The 18,243-nt window shown below is 36.5% G+C and overlaps 1 protein-coding gene across 1 annotated transcript in view; it reads right to left on the bottom strand.

Annotated features, from left to right (window-relative positions):
• Positions 1-18,243, bottom strand: part of PRKAR2A (protein kinase cAMP-dependent type II regulatory subunit alpha) — a 64,339-nt gene that overhangs the window by 30,455 nt on the left and 15,641 nt on the right. The window contains exon 2 of the mRNA XM_059823200.1: positions 11,471-11,506. Coding sequence (XP_059679183.1) covers positions 11,471-11,506 — 36 coding nt within the window. The remainder of the gene's footprint in view (positions 1-11,470; positions 11,507-18,243) is intronic.

The raw sequence follows: 18,243 nt of genomic DNA, 5'->3' as shown, positions 1-18,243 counted from the left end.
GTTCCAGTGACAATGGCTTGTGATAAAACTGTAACGCCAGTGTCACACACCCCTACTTCATATTACATTTCAGTCATGATTTCAGAACAGACTGCATAATCAATTATAAATGCCACATTTTATGATAAGGTGGTTTTTTGTTTTGCAGGAAATCCAATTCTACATGCACAGACATCTTTCCTCCCAAGATGCTTAAGTACAGGCAATATAAGCCCTTTAAAATTATAACAATTGGTTGACAATTATTTCCATATGTACATTTGTTTTATATATTCTAAATTCATTTTTCAAATATTTTTACTAAATTCATATAGATGAATAAAAATGTGGTTTTCAGTGTTTATTTAAAAGGCTTTATCATCAGTTAGAGTAAAACAATTTAGACAATGCATTACAGCAGAACAGCCATTAAAATGATACAGCCACAAATTAACATTTTTTTCCACCACAGGACAATTTGGCAAAGTACTTAAAATTACATTTCCCTAGGGGCAAACAAGAACTTTTATGATGAAAGACCTAGAATAATAAACAGAAAGTAAATAATCACAGTCTCTTTGGGATTTATATCTTTACATAGTATAATGAAAGCATTACATACCGACAATACTGCTCCAACTAGATTTTAAAGACAAACACAAAGCACTTTTAACTTATGACACAATGCATTCCTACTTAATTATTATTTCTAGGTAGGCTTTGTTCACAGTTTGGGTTTTTGTTTTGTTTTGCTTAACTCCTCCTGCAACAGAGTATCTAGTGTGGAAACTGGCCCAAGTTAACTGCCAGCCCTTGCTTTGCCACAGCCGTCCCACACATCGCAGGGGCACGCAGTACTAGACAGATGACAGACCAAAGGCTCCTCAGCACTCTTGAGAACCTGCTCCTGGGATCTATTATGGAAAGACACTTCCTGTCCAAGTAAGAGGCAAATTTGGGGCGGGGGGGGAGCATCCTACTGAACTGCAAGGAAACTTCAGAAGACAATCCTCAGCCTGTATATCTTTATTTAAATCTTCCTCCTACTCAGGAGCAATTAAAACAAAAAACTTGTGCCAGTGCAAGACTGGGGATAGAATTCTCTTCGGCTCTTCTCCTACCTCTTTAGTATAACCAGATGAATATGACATTTGCTTTTTTCTTTCTTTTGTTTTTTTAATTAAACCAACAGCTGTTTATCATTGTGTTATGTAGTTGCCTGTTTAATTATATAGACACACAACTTTTACTTAATGCCTTTACGTAGGAGTTATGCAAAGTGCTTTAGCTTATCCTCCCACTTTACGTGCTCACAAGTGGTTAAAGGGCCATGCCCTCCCACCTCACAGAAGCCAGGTGCCAGAGAATAATAATAAAGTCATGACGCTACTTTGTTTCACAGAATAAAACACTGGCAAAAATAACTGAATAAAATACTTCTAGATCATCTCAATACACATTTATGCATACACTCCAATAATTCTACATAATTCCTAGACTGTAATTTTTGATAATTTTAAATCCTACAATTTATAGAGGAGTTATTGTGAAAGCGCTCTGCAGATAAAAATACAGCATTTTGCAAGCAGCCTCTCTCCTGTACAGCTGGAGAAGCCAAGGGAGAACATTACCCAATTTCACCAAAATCACCTGCTAACTAAGCCACAACTAGGGCTCCCACTCTTTTGGCTTCCACGTCTCTATGCGTAACATGGGGCCCAGCAGCCCATCAGACACTAATGTGCTCTAGACTTTGCAGTAAGAGGTGAGTCTGTATGAAAAATAAAAATGACAAAAAGCTTTCCATCATGGTAGAGGACTAATTAAAAATAAGAAAGCTTTCCATGTGGCAGTATCAAAGGAGTTCACAGCTCTGACATGGTAACAACCAAACCCAAAATATTGCCCCTTTGATCTTAAGCAGTAATTTAAAATTTGCTACTTCTGTTTCCAACTCCCTTTACTACATTTAAACAAAAATATTAAAATGGGAGCAGGGTATTTTAGACTTAGACATTAGTATTCTGTGCAGTGCAGCCTGACAAATTCAAATGAAGCAAGTTTTATTCTTGCAAGTTAAGAAATCAGAAGACTGAAATGGATAAACATGCTGCTGACCTTGTTCAAGCCTTCTAAGAGAGCCTTACCGATGAGATAGTCACCCATAAAAAAGGTCTCCTGGAAAACATGATGCTACTACTATTTCAGAGCACCCAGATTCACAATTGTAGAAGTAAGCCTTCTGCTTTAATGATCTTCTGTTTTAGCCCATCACATAAATCTTACCACGTTTCTAAATGGTTACGAAAGTAAGGCAGATAAAACCAGAAACTAAGCACCAAAAATGTTTACGTGCCTAACACAGCAATACTTTATCTCAGTTAAAAACAGCATGGAGAATGTTCATTTTACATTCAGTTTACATCAAAACACCACAAGTTCCAAGAAATGGCTCAGATACATGCCTTTTTTTTTTTTGGAAGGTATGTATCTTACAGGCTTTTAGTTGCAAACAGTAGACAAAAGATAACCTAGCTGAGGAATAAAACAGAAACAGTGTTTTTCCATTCTAGAAATAAGAAATTCTCTTTCAGTTTCCCAACCAAAGCGTTTTTTGTTTTTAAACGTGCAATTCTGATATGCGAATTGCTAAACCTGCAATAAGGCACATAATACTTTAAAAGAACCACCAGCATCTTGGGAAAAGTGCACTGAAGCACTTGTGTGTTAGAGCAGAGCAGATATTTAGCAATGAAAATTACCCACATCTTTCTGACATCTATCCTGCCAGAGAATTGAAGGATGTCAAAGTGTTAGAAGGCATTTCTGCAATTAAAAATCCTATCTAAGTTGCTGAACCATTAAAGATTTCTAGAGAATGTCCAAATAGATTAAAAAAAAAACCATTACCCCTAATGGAACAAGTATTGCCTATTTACCTGTAGCAACAGTGAACAGTACAAAACCAGCACAGCTTTGACACAAAAGGACTGTGTGCAGAGTAATGATGTGGAAGCCCCCAGGTCCCCGTGCTTTGAAACCGCCGCCTCCTGTCCTGGCAGGCAGGCAAAGCAGGGAATGTGGCAACCTACTGTCCAATCACTTGATGAAAAACCCAGTCACCCCCATTTCTGTGCAGCTGCTGAGCAACTCAGATGCCCTGGTGATTGCTAGTAATGGGGAAGGCATAACTATGTGACTTGCTGCAACTCATCTTCAGGATGACTCAACTCTCAACTTCAGTGGCTCACTGAACAAATGGATTTCATTTACACGAAGTACACAGTTGTAGCCTGGCAAGAGACTAATACGAGGCAGAACTTCATCAGTTAGAAGTTGCGTGCTTTATTTAGAACCTCTTAGTTCTGTGTTTTTCTGTTACAGAAGATTAGCGAGTTTAAGAAGATTACACTCCTTCCTATCCCAAATTCTGGAGAATGGGAAAAACACACATTCAGACACACTAATCTAAATCAGGTAAGTGCTTCAGGCAGCCAAGTACCCATGCACAAGCCATCTCCCAAAGTCAAGCCTTGATTTAAGTCTCTGTTTAAATAAGAGCACTATAAAAGCACCCACAGTAATTCCTAACTGAGATTGCTTTAAACCCATTACATTCCCTGTAGCTAGTTTTTAGCATGCTGACTAAAGCTTTGCATTGCTTGGAGTACACACAGTCTCATCAAGGTGTTCTGGTGCTAAAAACGACTGAGTGAAGTTTCTGAAAACACATGGGATATCCTTTCATATTTAAATCAGGTATGTTTAAACTTTTCTGTTCTACATGGACTATTCAATCCATTTCTTATTCAATCTGAAGTTACAGCAACCTAAACTTGCCATGATTGTATTAATCAGTATAAGAGCATAACATACATGACTTTGTCTAAAAATTTATATTTAAAGGGATAAAGTGCTGCCTTATTTATTCACAAGAAAAATGCAAAGCACATCCTAACTCCAGAGGTCACTCCACATATATACATCACAGCACCATGCTTTGCCCCAAGTATAAGGCTGCCTTTTTAGCCTGTATTGTGATAGTCATTTTGAGATTTTCTGCAGTGTGTTCGCTTACAGTTTCTTGTGCGCAACAAACCATGTGGGAATATTTTCATTTGGGCTTTACTTCACATGTTAAAAAAAACAGCTTGGGTTCAAAACACAAGGAAAAAAAAGAACAATTCTCCCTTTTCCCTCTCACCTCAAAAAAAAAAGTTAAATTCCAACCCATCAAAAAGTGAGAGAATGAAATTTTATTAAAAAAAAAAATCAGCTGAAGGCTGATATTTTCAAAAGTATTTATTTATCTAAAGATATGGACTAGCATTTATGTAGGCTTTTTAAAGATCTTCAATGTAAAAGAATTCATGAAAGTTAATCACCTGCACCTTTTGCCACCTGAATACTTTTGAAAAACTGGTCCTTACAGCATTAATTGCTTAATAAATGTGCATAGCTATACCTTATTCTCCCAATTAATAAGGGGGACTAATTTGAGTTAAAATAGTTGTTATCAGATGAACACCTTTTAATCAATATGTAACACTATAGGCATGAACAGTTATCTAGAAGGAATAAATTAAGAAGTAAAACTGAATGAGTTCTACACCACTGTAGCACTTATACTCACTTCTATCTGTATTGAGTAGATTGGATCAGATTTCATCTGACCAGGTATTGCACTGACTTAAGTTTTAAATGACGATGCTCATTGAATGCTGTATTTCTCTTTATGTCATAAAAAAATCTAGCAATTACAAGCGGAATTATTCACAACAGTGTGAAATCCAAGTAATTGTGAAGTCACGACTCTTAATTTCCAAAAATAAGCTTTTCATTATTCACTGAATGCCAATTACATGCCAAGAATTTTTAAGTAAGTCCCAATGTTGCAAACAGAGAAAACAAGTTTTTTTTTTTAACGAATAATGATTCAGGCACTTTCCTACAGGAGAGCACCCACACAATTTATCACCACTTTCATCTGTCATCCCACACACTTGGCTTTTGCTCATATCAACATTTTTCAAAATGAATTATTTTCACTCTAGTTATGATATCAGTTTTGCAATCATTAGGGCTACCAAAAAACAATAGAAGCATCAGATTGTTGAAATAGGAAAGCTGTTTGTCCCATTTGTAAAAATGTGAATTTTTGAACTCGGAAGTCTCTTACAAATTATCATCTGCCTGAAAACCTTTCAGCATAAGTTATTATGCCATTCAGTTTTGTAAGATGGTGAATAATCAATATAGAAATTCATGAAATATCTGCAAGAGAAGAAACCAGATCATGATTTTCAAGTCATCCTCTGATAATCAGATAGTCTGGTAAATGGAAAGCAAAGAGAATGGCACAGAGAAAGTTAGTCACCCAGTCTTCCTCTCTTGATGATTTGAAGTGATGAGATTTTATCACTGAAGTAGTAGACTGTATCCTGCAAGACAAAATACTCAAAACAACCTCCCAAAAGAAGTGTTGCCTCTTGCTTCATTGCTACTATTTAGATGTCCTAATTTAACAGGATCTCCAAACAGTATTCTTTACCAAATACTAACATGCTGCATGGCAATAATTAATGCAAAAGCTTTCTTAGAAAATTATTTTTCTTAAAGCTGTCATTTTAAAAGGCTAAAAGCTACTAAAAAGATTTTACTATGTGTAATATTATCATACCCTGACATCTCAACTTGCCAGGGTATGAAGAAAATGCTGTATCTCACTAGAAAGCCCAGAGAGATATCAGACTTCAACAACGTATCTACTTTATAAGATGATTGCTCATCTTTGGTAGGAGCCAGAAGAATGAAGAATTCAAGGTAAAGAGTCCCCCATTGTCAAAATGGAGAAGAACCAGTGAGTTTGAAGAACCAACGGTCATACAGGCCTCTTACGAGGAAAAAAAAAAGCCAGAAATTGTCGGGGAACATTGATTTACACATTATTCAAATACAAAATTTTATACCTACACCCTCTAAAAAGAGCATTAAAATGTTACATGAAGATGGGGGGGGGGGAAACCCCACCAAAAACCCCCATACTGTCATATCAGATTGCTAGAGAGAAAAGAAATGTCAAAAATACTGATTCCAAATCCAGTGTTTGTTGGGGACACTGACAATGTTAAATGTCCCTAACAATGTTTATGTTCGCTATACATAGGAAAGCAGGATTCAGTAACATTCAAACAAAATTATCCTCTACATATGTAAACATTTATTCAGCAATCATATCTTAAGACAGGGCTTAGCACCTGATTCCAGGGACAGCAGATTTGACCCTGCTCCCTTCACTGAGTCTCTGCTGAAAGTTGCCCTGCCAAAGGGACTAACTGAAGCAAGTCTTGTTCATTTGATTACTTTTTATATTAACATGAAAATAGGCACAAATCCTGACTGTCATGTTACTTTGCTGGTATAAAAATACTAGGGAAATTACTATCATATATTGCTTCCCTAGACTATATAATTCAATTATTCTGCTTATATAGCTGTTGAATGTGAAAACTGTAATCTAATTCCTATCCCACGGAGGCCAAAAGAAGATTGAGGAGGGAGTACAGGCATATGCAATAGAGAGAAATTATACCAGGTCACTCAGATAAGCAGAAATAATTGGAGAAAACAGATGTAAACCTTTTGTCACATGTGTATGGTATGGACGTCATATTTTGTCAAATTTTTCTTCTATTCCATGAAGAAGTCAGCAAGTCTGCTGGAGAGTGGGTGTTCTGTGGAATGAATCAAAGGTGTCTAGAAATGGCAATACAGAAATCTAGCAAAAAACTTTACTTTTCTGAAACATGCTGAAACTAAAAGAGGAGAAACTATGCCCAAGTGAGACTGTAGTAGGCGTCACGCTCTTCATTCCAAAACCACAATTAACTTCTATTCATATACCGCCAGAAGCAAAATTCTCCTCAATGTTACGTATCAGTTGTTATAGTGGGACAAATACCAATGCTCTCTTCCCTCTAGTTTTGAAATAGCTTTGATATTATTACTTGTGGAAGGAGGTATCACTGATTTCTCCCACTTCCCTGCACCTTGTAGTCACTAAGCAAGGGCTGAGATACTCACCGGTATTCTCTGCAGTCTCTTTCACTACAGAAAAGGAAGTGACTAACAAAATAAAGTTTGTCAGGAACCCCTATGCTTGGAGGAAGATCAAGAAACGTAATCAAGCAAGTATGAATTTCAACACAGTCCAACTCTTGGGAGGAAGGAATCTGTATGGTTTTCAGGCCATCCAAACCAAGCCTGGGCAGACTGAGTCAGTCAGCAAGCCATGTAACATGAGTTACTCAGACCAGCAGGAAGGCTCAGACATTGCTAATTCATTTAAAGCAGCAGCAACAAGACTGTTCTGCTGGGTAATTAGCACTGAAATTGCCCACGGCACCACAGCCTATGGCATCCTATAGGCTAGGAGATTTTAAAATTAGTGGGTTGGGTGGGGTTTTTTTTCTTTTTAGTTTCTACATAGGGATAGCTTATGATTTTGCAAACAGAGGATTATTTTAGTCAAGTCAGCCACCAGCTTGTATACAAATTAGAACTGCCCGTCACAACGCTTGGGATTTGTGTGCACGCCATGGGACCTCAACATGATACATGGCCAAGCATGCTATGCACAAGTACTCTATTCATTAGATAAATTTCTAGGGGAACATCAAGCTCTCATTTCTCTTTCTCCCTCCTAGCATTTCCTGGAAAAGGCTGTTTCTCTTCATGAGAACACTACTTTACCACTTTGCACTTCTATAAATAATTCCATGAACATGATTAGATAAGTCCCCCTTTTCCAGGATGACCCTCCTGCACAGTCTATGGAGTTTCTCACTATCCCACCCACGGACCCCTCCTTTGCTGGCCTGAATCTCTGACCAGCACACAACACCATGGTTCGCTGGTCAAGAAGCAAATGGGATCCCCTGCAGAGTCTTTATGGCTGTCGAACCACTTGGAAGAGTTTAATGCCAAGAAAGCCCACACTATCCCTCCCCCTCAGGGAACCCATCAGCCTGTGAGACAAATAAGTAGCAAACGTTACAGAAATGGGGAGCGTAAGTGAGCAGAAAGAATCCCCATGTTCTCAGTACTATGGGGTGAGAAAGTAGTAGTAGTATGTGAGCATGTGCTACTATCACTTATGGGATATGAAAGCAGTATCATCACTTTTGGTCAATGATTTGAGAAATGTAGAAATAAAATTAACCTTCTTTTGTCCAAAAGAATATAAACAAGATATGTTTTAATGTACAAGGTCAGCTTGACCTTCTAATAGACTACCATTTATCAAGTTGTCTTCTTAAATCCTGACTTCTTGAAGTATTTTATGGAGGTACTGCATAAGCTAGAAGTAAACTAATTTGCTCAAAGTTTTCAAAAACTTCCTGACCAATTCTTGCCATGTGTCAGAAAACTCATATTTTGAGCAAGTCTTAAAGAATGACAGCTAAATATTTACAATCATTAAAGCAATATTTGCCAGTACAGTGAAGAACCCCAGGTTTAGATGTTTCATAACTGAAAATAAACACCTAAATGAAAATTCAGTAATCATTACAATAGGTTTTTTCTATGGGTTTATGTATCCTTAGAATTTGCATTAGTGCACCAAGGGAATCATTATCATCCTGTTATTGTTAGGCAGCTAATCATAACTGACCAGGAGTAAACACTCCAAATTTGATATTGAGGACATTAATAAAGCAATTTAAAAGAGATTCTGTAACCGCTATGTGTAAGAGAGGGTCATAAACAATTGCTAGTCTCCAAGATCATATATCTAGTTGAGTCATTGACCAGAACAATTATTAGCCTGTCCTAAACTGTATGTATAATGTAGACAATTACTTTATCATCTTTTCCTTTAATTAGAATTATATTTTTTCTAACTTTCATTCTTGACCTACTGAACAATGAGAGCAATGCCATAATTCCCTAGATAGCCAAATGCTTGAAAGAAAAAACCTCTTGTTTGAATTAAGTCTTTTCTTCAATATGTCCAATGTTATTTTTTAAATTCTTCTCCTATTTTGTTCTTCCAGAGTACTGTAAATCTACAATTTTGTGCATGTAAAGCTTGCTACCAGCAAACAATTTATTCCTGCTCTTTACTCCCCTTACAAATGTACACTGCACTGGAAACATGACAATAGCCAGTAAGACTGACAAGGTTCAACAGAAAAGAATACGCTAAATGCAATTACAAAAAAGTATGCGTCGGCTTTTCTTCTCCATTATTTGTTCTGCTTTACTTAATTAGTTAAAAGAGATACATTTAGATACTACGTTGAGTAATCCATAATGCAATGTTGGTTTGTTGTTATTTGTTGGTTTATAAAGAAATCTTACAAAAATTCCAGAATAAAAAGTTTCTTAAAACCTAACACATCTAACAAGGAAATCAAATCCAATTCAGAGCACCAAAACCAATAAATCAGTCATTCATTTTATACAAGGGATTATAAAATGTGGTTGCCTATGATAGCAGGGGGCTGAATTCAATGACCTAGGAGAACACTGCCAGTCTCCTTCCTATTTCGGTAACTTCTTGACAGACACAGCAGGTATGGAGTGAAAAAAAAAAAAAAACCAAACCAAAACCAACCAAACAACTCCCCCCTACCCCAAACCAGTAGGTTTCTGTACTTTTCCTGCCAAAAGAAGGAAACTGGGGTCTCCTTGTATATGCATGGATGCTGCTTGCATCTCTTTCGCATTTTAACAAATCCCACACCGATCATGACCTGTACAGTGTATATATAGAAAGTGAAGAAATTTTTTTTTTATTGTGAAAAGTATTTAACCCACAGTAGTAAAATATACATATTCTATTAATGTTTGTCTCCATGAGACTTCTAGCATGTACTGTAAACTCTGAATTATTCTAGCTCTTCCTGGAGCAGCAGTGTTATTAAGCATCTAAACAGTCCTCCTTAATCTAATTGCGTAAGTTAGCAATTCAATTTTACATTTGCTGTTTAGTTGCTCACATTAACCTTTAGACCCCTTCAATGAAGGAACCTGTTTTTTAACTAAGAGTAGCTCAGTACTATGAGAGCACCAATATTATATTTCAGTATTGAAGATTCAAAAAGATTACAACTACCCTCTGATTAAGGCTCAACTTTTAAACTTTGGGAATAATTCAGCTTTTATTTAAATTCAAATCTGAGATGTATTCACTTCTCATTTGTAAGTTTTTACTCCATCAGCAGTTTCCAGGATGGATTAGTAGTTTAATTAGCAAAGAAATGAAAATGTCTTGGGACTCTCCAGATTAAGATACTCTACAATATATGACTTCCAATATTTACTATCAGAGTATCAAACTCCATCATTGAAGATACAGTTTTGTCTTGCCTAATTTTCTCATGTAATAATATACCAAAACTAGCAGCATTGTCAATTTTTAAGAGTTATGAAGTTCTCATCATACTCACAATTACTTATATGTAGAGGCATAAATACACACTCATACCCCTAATCATACCCAACCAACTAGTAGTAAAGCAACTGAACTGCATGGATACAAGGACATTTGGCACAAAAAATTAAACATGTGTTTGTTTCATGTATATTTATACACCATATATATTTTATCAACAATGTCCCACTATAACTATCACACCAAAGAACATGTCATACCATATACACAAGTTACAAACTGAGTAGACTTAAACTGAAAATTAGAGACAAAACACTGAACATACTGGCATTTTTATAAAGACATTTTTCAAATCAGAACCATAACAACTTTCTAGACCAGCTAAATGTTACAATTAAATATTTGAAGAAAAAATGTAACACATGCAAAGCAATCCAAACTGCACCTCAAATGAAAAAAATAATACAATACCTTCTCATCTACCCATAACATTTTGTTCATGTGATACTGTTCAAAAACAAAATTAAGAAGAATTTGTTGGCAGTAACAGCTGCTCATTAAAGCATTTAATGTTGGTTAAGCCAGAAAACAAACAAACAAAAAAGGATAATCTGCATCTCCAGAACAAGTGAACAGCCACAAATCCAGCAACTTTAAATCTCAGTTGCACAAGCAAGGGGCTAAAACCACACAAAGAGGGGACACCCACCCCCCCATATTTCTGTATTCTAACCAGAGATAAAATTCTTCACAACATGGAAGATTAGGAGATGTGTTTCCGCAGAAAGAAGCTACCACATTTTCAATTCACTGCAGAGCAAGCCTTTGACATAATTATTATGTTGCATAAAAGTTCTGGGAAGTTTCTCTGGACAGAATCATTACTACTGCTGAAGTTGCTTCAATTATCTGTGATCATCCACAGAACTGTTGAATTAAGAAACCACTCATTATTTCAAATAAAAATACTGCAAGAAGTATGAGAAATAAGGTAGTGATGAAGAGTAAGGTCATTTTTAATGTAATCCCTTTAGTCAAATACACATTTCAAAACTTTTTCAGAAACATTAAATTCTTAAAAGGAAATCATACCTGATACTCTTCTGTTGTATCGGTTAACAACTGGAGCTGCAAAATAAACATATCAAAATTACAAATGCTATTTATTATTACAATTCAAAGTCATAATCTTGAATAATCATGATAAATTTTTACTACACTAATCCCATACAAGTCTCTTTAAAAAAGCAAGCTTCAATATAAAGCTTTCATCCACTTCCTTAGCAGCCCATAAGCGTTTATTCAAAGTTAGAACTTGATATTCCAGAAGGCTATTACATGCTAAGATGGAGGGTAAGCAGTTTGGGGTTTTTTTTACCCAATTCTGAAAACATATACCTCTACAGAGGTTACCCAATCTTAACCTATCATCAATTCCCAGCCCACTTAACTTAGCATTCTTACAAAACATTCAAGCACTTTAAGTTAGCTATACCTACTTAAAAGGGATCAAAAGCTGATGGAACTTATTAGCTAAACCATTCTATACTCCTACACAACACAAGCCACGTAACTGTTCAGGCAGTGCTCCCATACTAACTCCAGTCATCTCTGCTTGACCAAGGCTATCTTCCATAAGGGCACACATTTAAATTGAAAAATTCTGAGATGGAGGATCCATTCCTTCATTGCTTCTTTGTTTATGCTGTTATGTATACAAGGTTTTTAAACTTCATCTCTAATTTGGGATGAACCTCCCGACTTTCACTATTCACATACATTTTGACATTAAGCCATCCTTTAGTAAACAGTATTCTTTCCCCCTTTCACTGTCACTAAGTTACTGTCTTTGTGAATTGCTTCACTCTCAGCACAAAAAAAACAACCTGTAAAACTTCACCCAGAATAAAACCAAAACAACATGCTCCCCTTCACCACTAACAACCAAAGTAATTTTATTCTGAATGGTCCATGCTTTCCCATATCTCTTCCCCTCAACTGATAATTGCATTTTTCCTGATACAACTAGTGACCTTTCTATTCCATTCTTTAAACATTTAACAATTAGATGAGCCTTTATACCACATCAAAGCATGTGCATCACAGAGCCAGATTTATTAAACACATGCTACTAAAATCTTAATGATCCTATCATTTCTTAGAAGTTAGAAACTTCTGAGTATCTCAGCACCACCGGAATATGAAGAACAATGCTTTCTTAAGCAAATACACAAGAGGTCAGCTTCTTTTGAGCCACCCTGTGTGGCTCAAAACATAACTGAGAATAATACCAGAAAAAAATTATTATTATTATTGTGTATTCGTTTCTAATGATAAAGGAAATCAGAAAAAAGAGGCAGTTGGGGGGGGGGAAATAATCAGGCTAACTCCGTAGAGTTTTCATCCAAATCTATCAACAAGGAGACAATACTCAGCTTAACAAGAAGCTAAGGGTTAAAAGCAAGATTATTTAGATCAAGACCTAAACTTCTATAACACAGCATAATCCTTATAAAAATAACATAGACACAGTGTTTCATACATCAAGCTTGAAGAGGTTGAAAACATTGAATGATAAACCCTGAGAATTCAAGAAAGTTTATTTTCAAACCTTTAAGCAATTTTTGACAGTGGCAACCCTTCCTGCAAATAAGGGCAGCATATATTTCACTTGTCAAAGGACTCCATGGATGCAAGAAGTTTATCTCACCTTAGGGGGAGACAGGCATTTGGAACAGAGATTCATTCTGGTTTATTTAACAAACAACAAACTCATGCAACTCCCTGAACTGAGAACGTTCATACATTTTACCCTGTTCTTAGCTTTTCCACATGGTCCTGCCTGTCGCCACCACTGGCAACAGAATACTGCTCTAGACAGTACATTCATTCTTATTTCTAGTTTAACTGAGTAACTACTCAAAGTTGGGAAGCAAGTTTGGATCTTAAGAAATAGGATACTACTTAGCTAGAGAGACAGACAAATGCCTACCAGTTCTAAGTTGAGGAACAAGAGGACCAAAACAAATTAGTTCAGTTCCCGCTACAAAGTGATTTATTACAAAAGAAATACTAAATTCAAGCATAATTTGATAAGTTTGCAGTAAAAGCACCTCATCTAGGTCATACCAATTTCAATTAAATTATTAACTAGTCTCATATATGGATTCGGATACTTTTAATCAACACCGTCAATAAGTAAATACATTATTTTATTTCAGGCACTGACTTGCACATGCAGACTTTCTTCTCTACCTTTTGACTACTACACCCATTTCTTACTCATGTTTAAGAATAACATTTTAACATCTTTGAACACAACTAATATACTATAGAAAACTCTGACATACTTTGCGTACCATAGAAAAAAAATCCACTTTTCAAAGACTATGGCTTCTTTTAGAATCTTGATTATTTTGTCCCATAGCAGGGTTCAATGTCATCAAAACAGCATCAAGTTTTCCACAGTGTTAAAAATGAGGAAAAAAACATAACCTTTTAAGGACAGTTAAGAGAGCAGTATTATTCTGCCTCCACAAAGCTTTTAAGATTAAAATTATAGTTTGCTTTTCTTGCACCAGTGACAGTTTTAACATGTACAAAATTTCAGGTTCACTTTTATATGTTGTCAGAAGATGACTATTTTTATGCTAAAGAGATAAAATCTGACATTTCCTACTACAGAAGATTAGCATTTTCTTTTGTTCTGGCTTACCAATGAAAAGCTCTCTTTGTTTATGACTATGTTCAGTATTGCACAGACAGTATAGCCACTCCTATGGCATCCTCGTGTTTTGTCATTAGAAGTACACGGAGAAAAGCCTGGCATCAAGGACTGCTGAGAGAACAACTCACAAAGGTCCCACATACAGCTAGATTAGTCTGTGGACAGATTCCAAAAAATTAGATGGGGAGGAAGGGAACGATACATTCATGGCTAACTCAGCCTGCTTCCTAGACTGAACACTAAAGGGCATCTAATTTAAAGCAATTGTGACAGATACACTAACAGTAACCTCTTACACCAGCACAGCCATTAGAGCACACCTCTGCCTATGCTGGAACAAGAACACAGCGAATCCAGCACATCAACCTGGTACCACTCAGGAGAGCTGGTATCTTCAACAATAAAAAGAAATTGCTGCTTTGAAACAGGAAACAATTAATTTTTTTGTACCCACATTTAGAATTGCCCTCCTGCACACCAAGGGCCATGTCTCAGGCCAGTTATACGTTAATTGCAGAAATTATAATGAGACTGAAAGATTTTGCTGCAAAATGATTGTATTGTAAACTCTCCATTATGTCAAAACCTCAGGTACAGCAATATTCAAGTTCAAAACGTCTCATACCTTTGGCACAGTCCCTGCTTTTACTTGGCTCATGGGAGCCAAGACCCAGTAATTGGGTAAACACAACAAGAACTGAGGTAAATTAAACCATTGTACCAGAAGAGACCAAAACGGCCAATTTCCTCCTTGGCAGCCAAAGGCAAGTGACACCGGCAGTGGAAAGGCAGATCAAGTTGTACATTCCACAGTTTTGCCAGAACTGACTCAGGACACCAATCCTACTCCACTGTTTAAGAAAAATCAGAAATGTCTGCTGAACACGTGCATATTTTCCATACTGTCCCGAGGCACAGAGAGAATTAGGCACTAGATAGGAACACTAAACAGGGGCTATTTCAGGTTGAAAAAGTTACAGGTTTCTGGCTGTAGGATTCTTGATTTACAATTGCAATTTCTAGAACCAGTCAGTTCTCTAGTTTAAATGAAATACTTATTTAACAAGTAGTTACCAGCTTTACGTCAGTATCACTTAACCTCACCCATCATTCTCCTTTTCCTGCACTGGGGAAAAAGAAAAAAATACACAACAAAATAGTGGGCATTCACTCATGTATCTATGAATGCCACATACACACCATAAACACTCAAAGAACAAACAATGCTATAAAGGTGCTCAGCTTCCCAATTTCAAAAACTTTTTATACTACCTTTAATCAGCTAACTCTGCAAAAATTAGTCACAGTTACAGAACACACTAAAGCTTGAAATTAACAGAAAAATTACAACAATCATTCTCCCAGCTATTGCTATCCTCTTCTTACACATACTAAGTACGTTAAATTCTTACAGAAAGGATAAATAAAACGCAAAAGATCAGTTCAGGGTCACAGGAAAAAAATTCAGGGACAAACGAAGAACTGGCATTCCAGGCATGAGCTTAGAGTACCAGATGTTATCACTCTCTACTACTAGCTTGAAAACTTTATTTCTCGTCCTCCACAGGCACTTTGCTTTTTACTGGGACCTGTGAACACCTCCCAATTGCAATTGGGAGGAAAAAATCCCCATGTGCTGATCATTTCCGATTCTGGATACAACTTACAGCAGCAGACTAAGTTAAGCTATTGTGCACACAAAAAATTAATACAGATCTTTCGGATAACACTCTGATCAACTCCACAATTTTTTGAAGGTTTCCTGATGAAAGATGGAGCAAAGGTTATAATAGGTTGCATAAATTCAGTAGTATAGTACTCAGAGTTCATAGAACATAGGCATAAAATACCAACTTTATTAGAATAAATCAGCAGAAAGCAGTGATTTCCAGAGTACTTTGCCATCGAATCATGGCACAAAATCATCCTATGTGAAGAGAGACAATACGAGAAACAGAATGTAAACTATTCTTATTTAACAAGTCAATTAAAATTATCCAAACAACATGTGAGTTGACACTATAAACTATTACAGCTGAAATACCAGAAGCAGAGTGAAGTATAAATCTGAGGCATGACTGTCTCTATGGAATGTTATATCAAGTTACGATAAGGAAGTGCTAGACTACAGCTGTCAAACTGTTTTTCTACACACCAAGATGTTAATGGACTTACATGAATATGAACCATCACAACTGTGAGATAATTTAAAGATTCAAGTATCAACTTTTTAGAATTTCTAGTAACTAAAAAGTAATGCTATAGCAGAAACAAGACTTTCATCATCAGATATGCAATCATACGTTAATAAATGCAAATCTGAACTTCCTTTTCAACAAATAAGTAAAATAATGGGGTTCCCTGTGACTATTACTAATAAAATAGTTATGTATCCCTTATTTCCTTCAGGATGTCCCTGCTGGACAGTGGCAAATTCCACTTACCCCTTCCAGATCTCAGCTTCGTAAGGTGGGGAGCATGAGTGGGGCTACAAACTACTATAATTTTTTCAGAGGCAGTTCTGGAACCTAACAGTCCACATGTCAGCATTTCTTTCAAAAAGCAAAACAGACAGAAAGGGACAAGAGTTTTACAGGTACTTTTTTTTTTTTTTTTTTTTTTTTTTTTACTTCTATTCCCCCCCAGAAGAGGATGGAAACTCAGAACCTGGTTAGAGACAGGCAGGAGAGATTCTGATGGTGTCAGCTGAAGCATGCCAGATATTCGGGGAAGACAAAAGGTCAGGGAACACTAGGGAGGAAGCAAGTTCTTTCAGAGGACGAACATGCTCCATGGAACATAAAAAAAAAAGAAGGCAGAAAATTGGAAACCATGTTTCAGGATTGTCTGTGTACACACACACACACACTTTACTTTTCCGTAAGAGACTGTTACATCTATTAAGTTGGAAAACAATAACAAAATTACATTAATATTAAACATTCTTTTCCTCTCTGCTACACGAGAAGTAATAGAGGCATAGATACCTTTTCATTCCCAGTATTTAGAAAAAGCTCTCATCAGTAGCAAGAGATAATAAAATATAAAAACAAAGTAGCAACACATCCTGGCCTCCAATTTAATTGATTTTTTTAATTTGTATTTAAAAATCACTGACACAAAATGGAAAAACACTGTCTGGAAGCCTCATCTGAAAAGGAGCCCCTGATCCTTGCTTTCAGAGATTTTAAAACCCCTCTGATAGAAAGAATCTAATAATTACTTCTGAAGGAAAAAGTTGAGCCAACAAGCAAGGCATCTATGTCAGTTAAAAAAAGATGTTTTACAAAGTTATTAAAGCTGTTGTGCTATTTTGGGTTGCCTCTTTATTTTTTTAAAAGACAGAGCAAAAATTAATACGCACTCTGGAATGGACAGACTTTAAACAGCTGATAAATTCAAGAAAGATAAATCTTTGTTTGACTCTCTGAAAGAAATTTGGGGGAACCTCTGGTTATAATAGCACTTCTTGACTAAGATGTTAAGAGTTTTGTTTGTTAGTTTTTAAATTAAAGACCCTTTAGGAAAATGTATCACTATTTCAATATTCTCATTCCATGACTGGATTTGAACAGTCGTGCATAGTACTATTTCGATTATGTTTCTCAGCAAGTACTAATTCAATATCAAAAACGACCACGACCCTGTTATGCAACGAACCCTGCTCTCAGAATTCAGGAGTTAATACAGCCTGACTGAAGCCTAAGTACAGGAGAATGAATACCTATCAAGCAGCACTCCGTATTATCTGACATTGCAATGGCATGACCCACACAGCCCTCTCCTATTTCTTGCTGACATGTCTCAGAGATCTAGCCAAACACAGCACTTTTTTTTTTGCACTGATTTTTTATGAGTGATCTGTATTATGAAGATCAAAGAGATAGCAATAAGGCATGCACTTGCTTTACAGACATGAAATTAAAACAAATTCCCAGTGCTAAGGTACAATCTCAGCTGAAAGGACACAGATTGACATCCAGCTGAATATGAGCCAGCAGTGTGCCCAGGTGGCTGAGAAGGCCAACAGCATCCCGGCCTGTATCAGAAATGGTGTGGGCAGCAGGGGTAGGGAGGTGATCGTGCCTCTGTACTCGGCTCTGGTGAGGCCGCACCTCGAATACTGTGTTCAGTTTTG

Source organism: Gavia stellata, chromosome 12 (assembly GCF_030936135.1).
Source record: "Gavia stellata isolate bGavSte3 chromosome 12, bGavSte3.hap2, whole genome shotgun sequence".
Lineage (NCBI taxonomy): Eukaryota > Metazoa > Chordata > Aves > Gaviiformes > Gaviidae > Gavia > Gavia stellata.
This window is presented reverse-complemented; position numbering and strand designations above follow the sequence as displayed.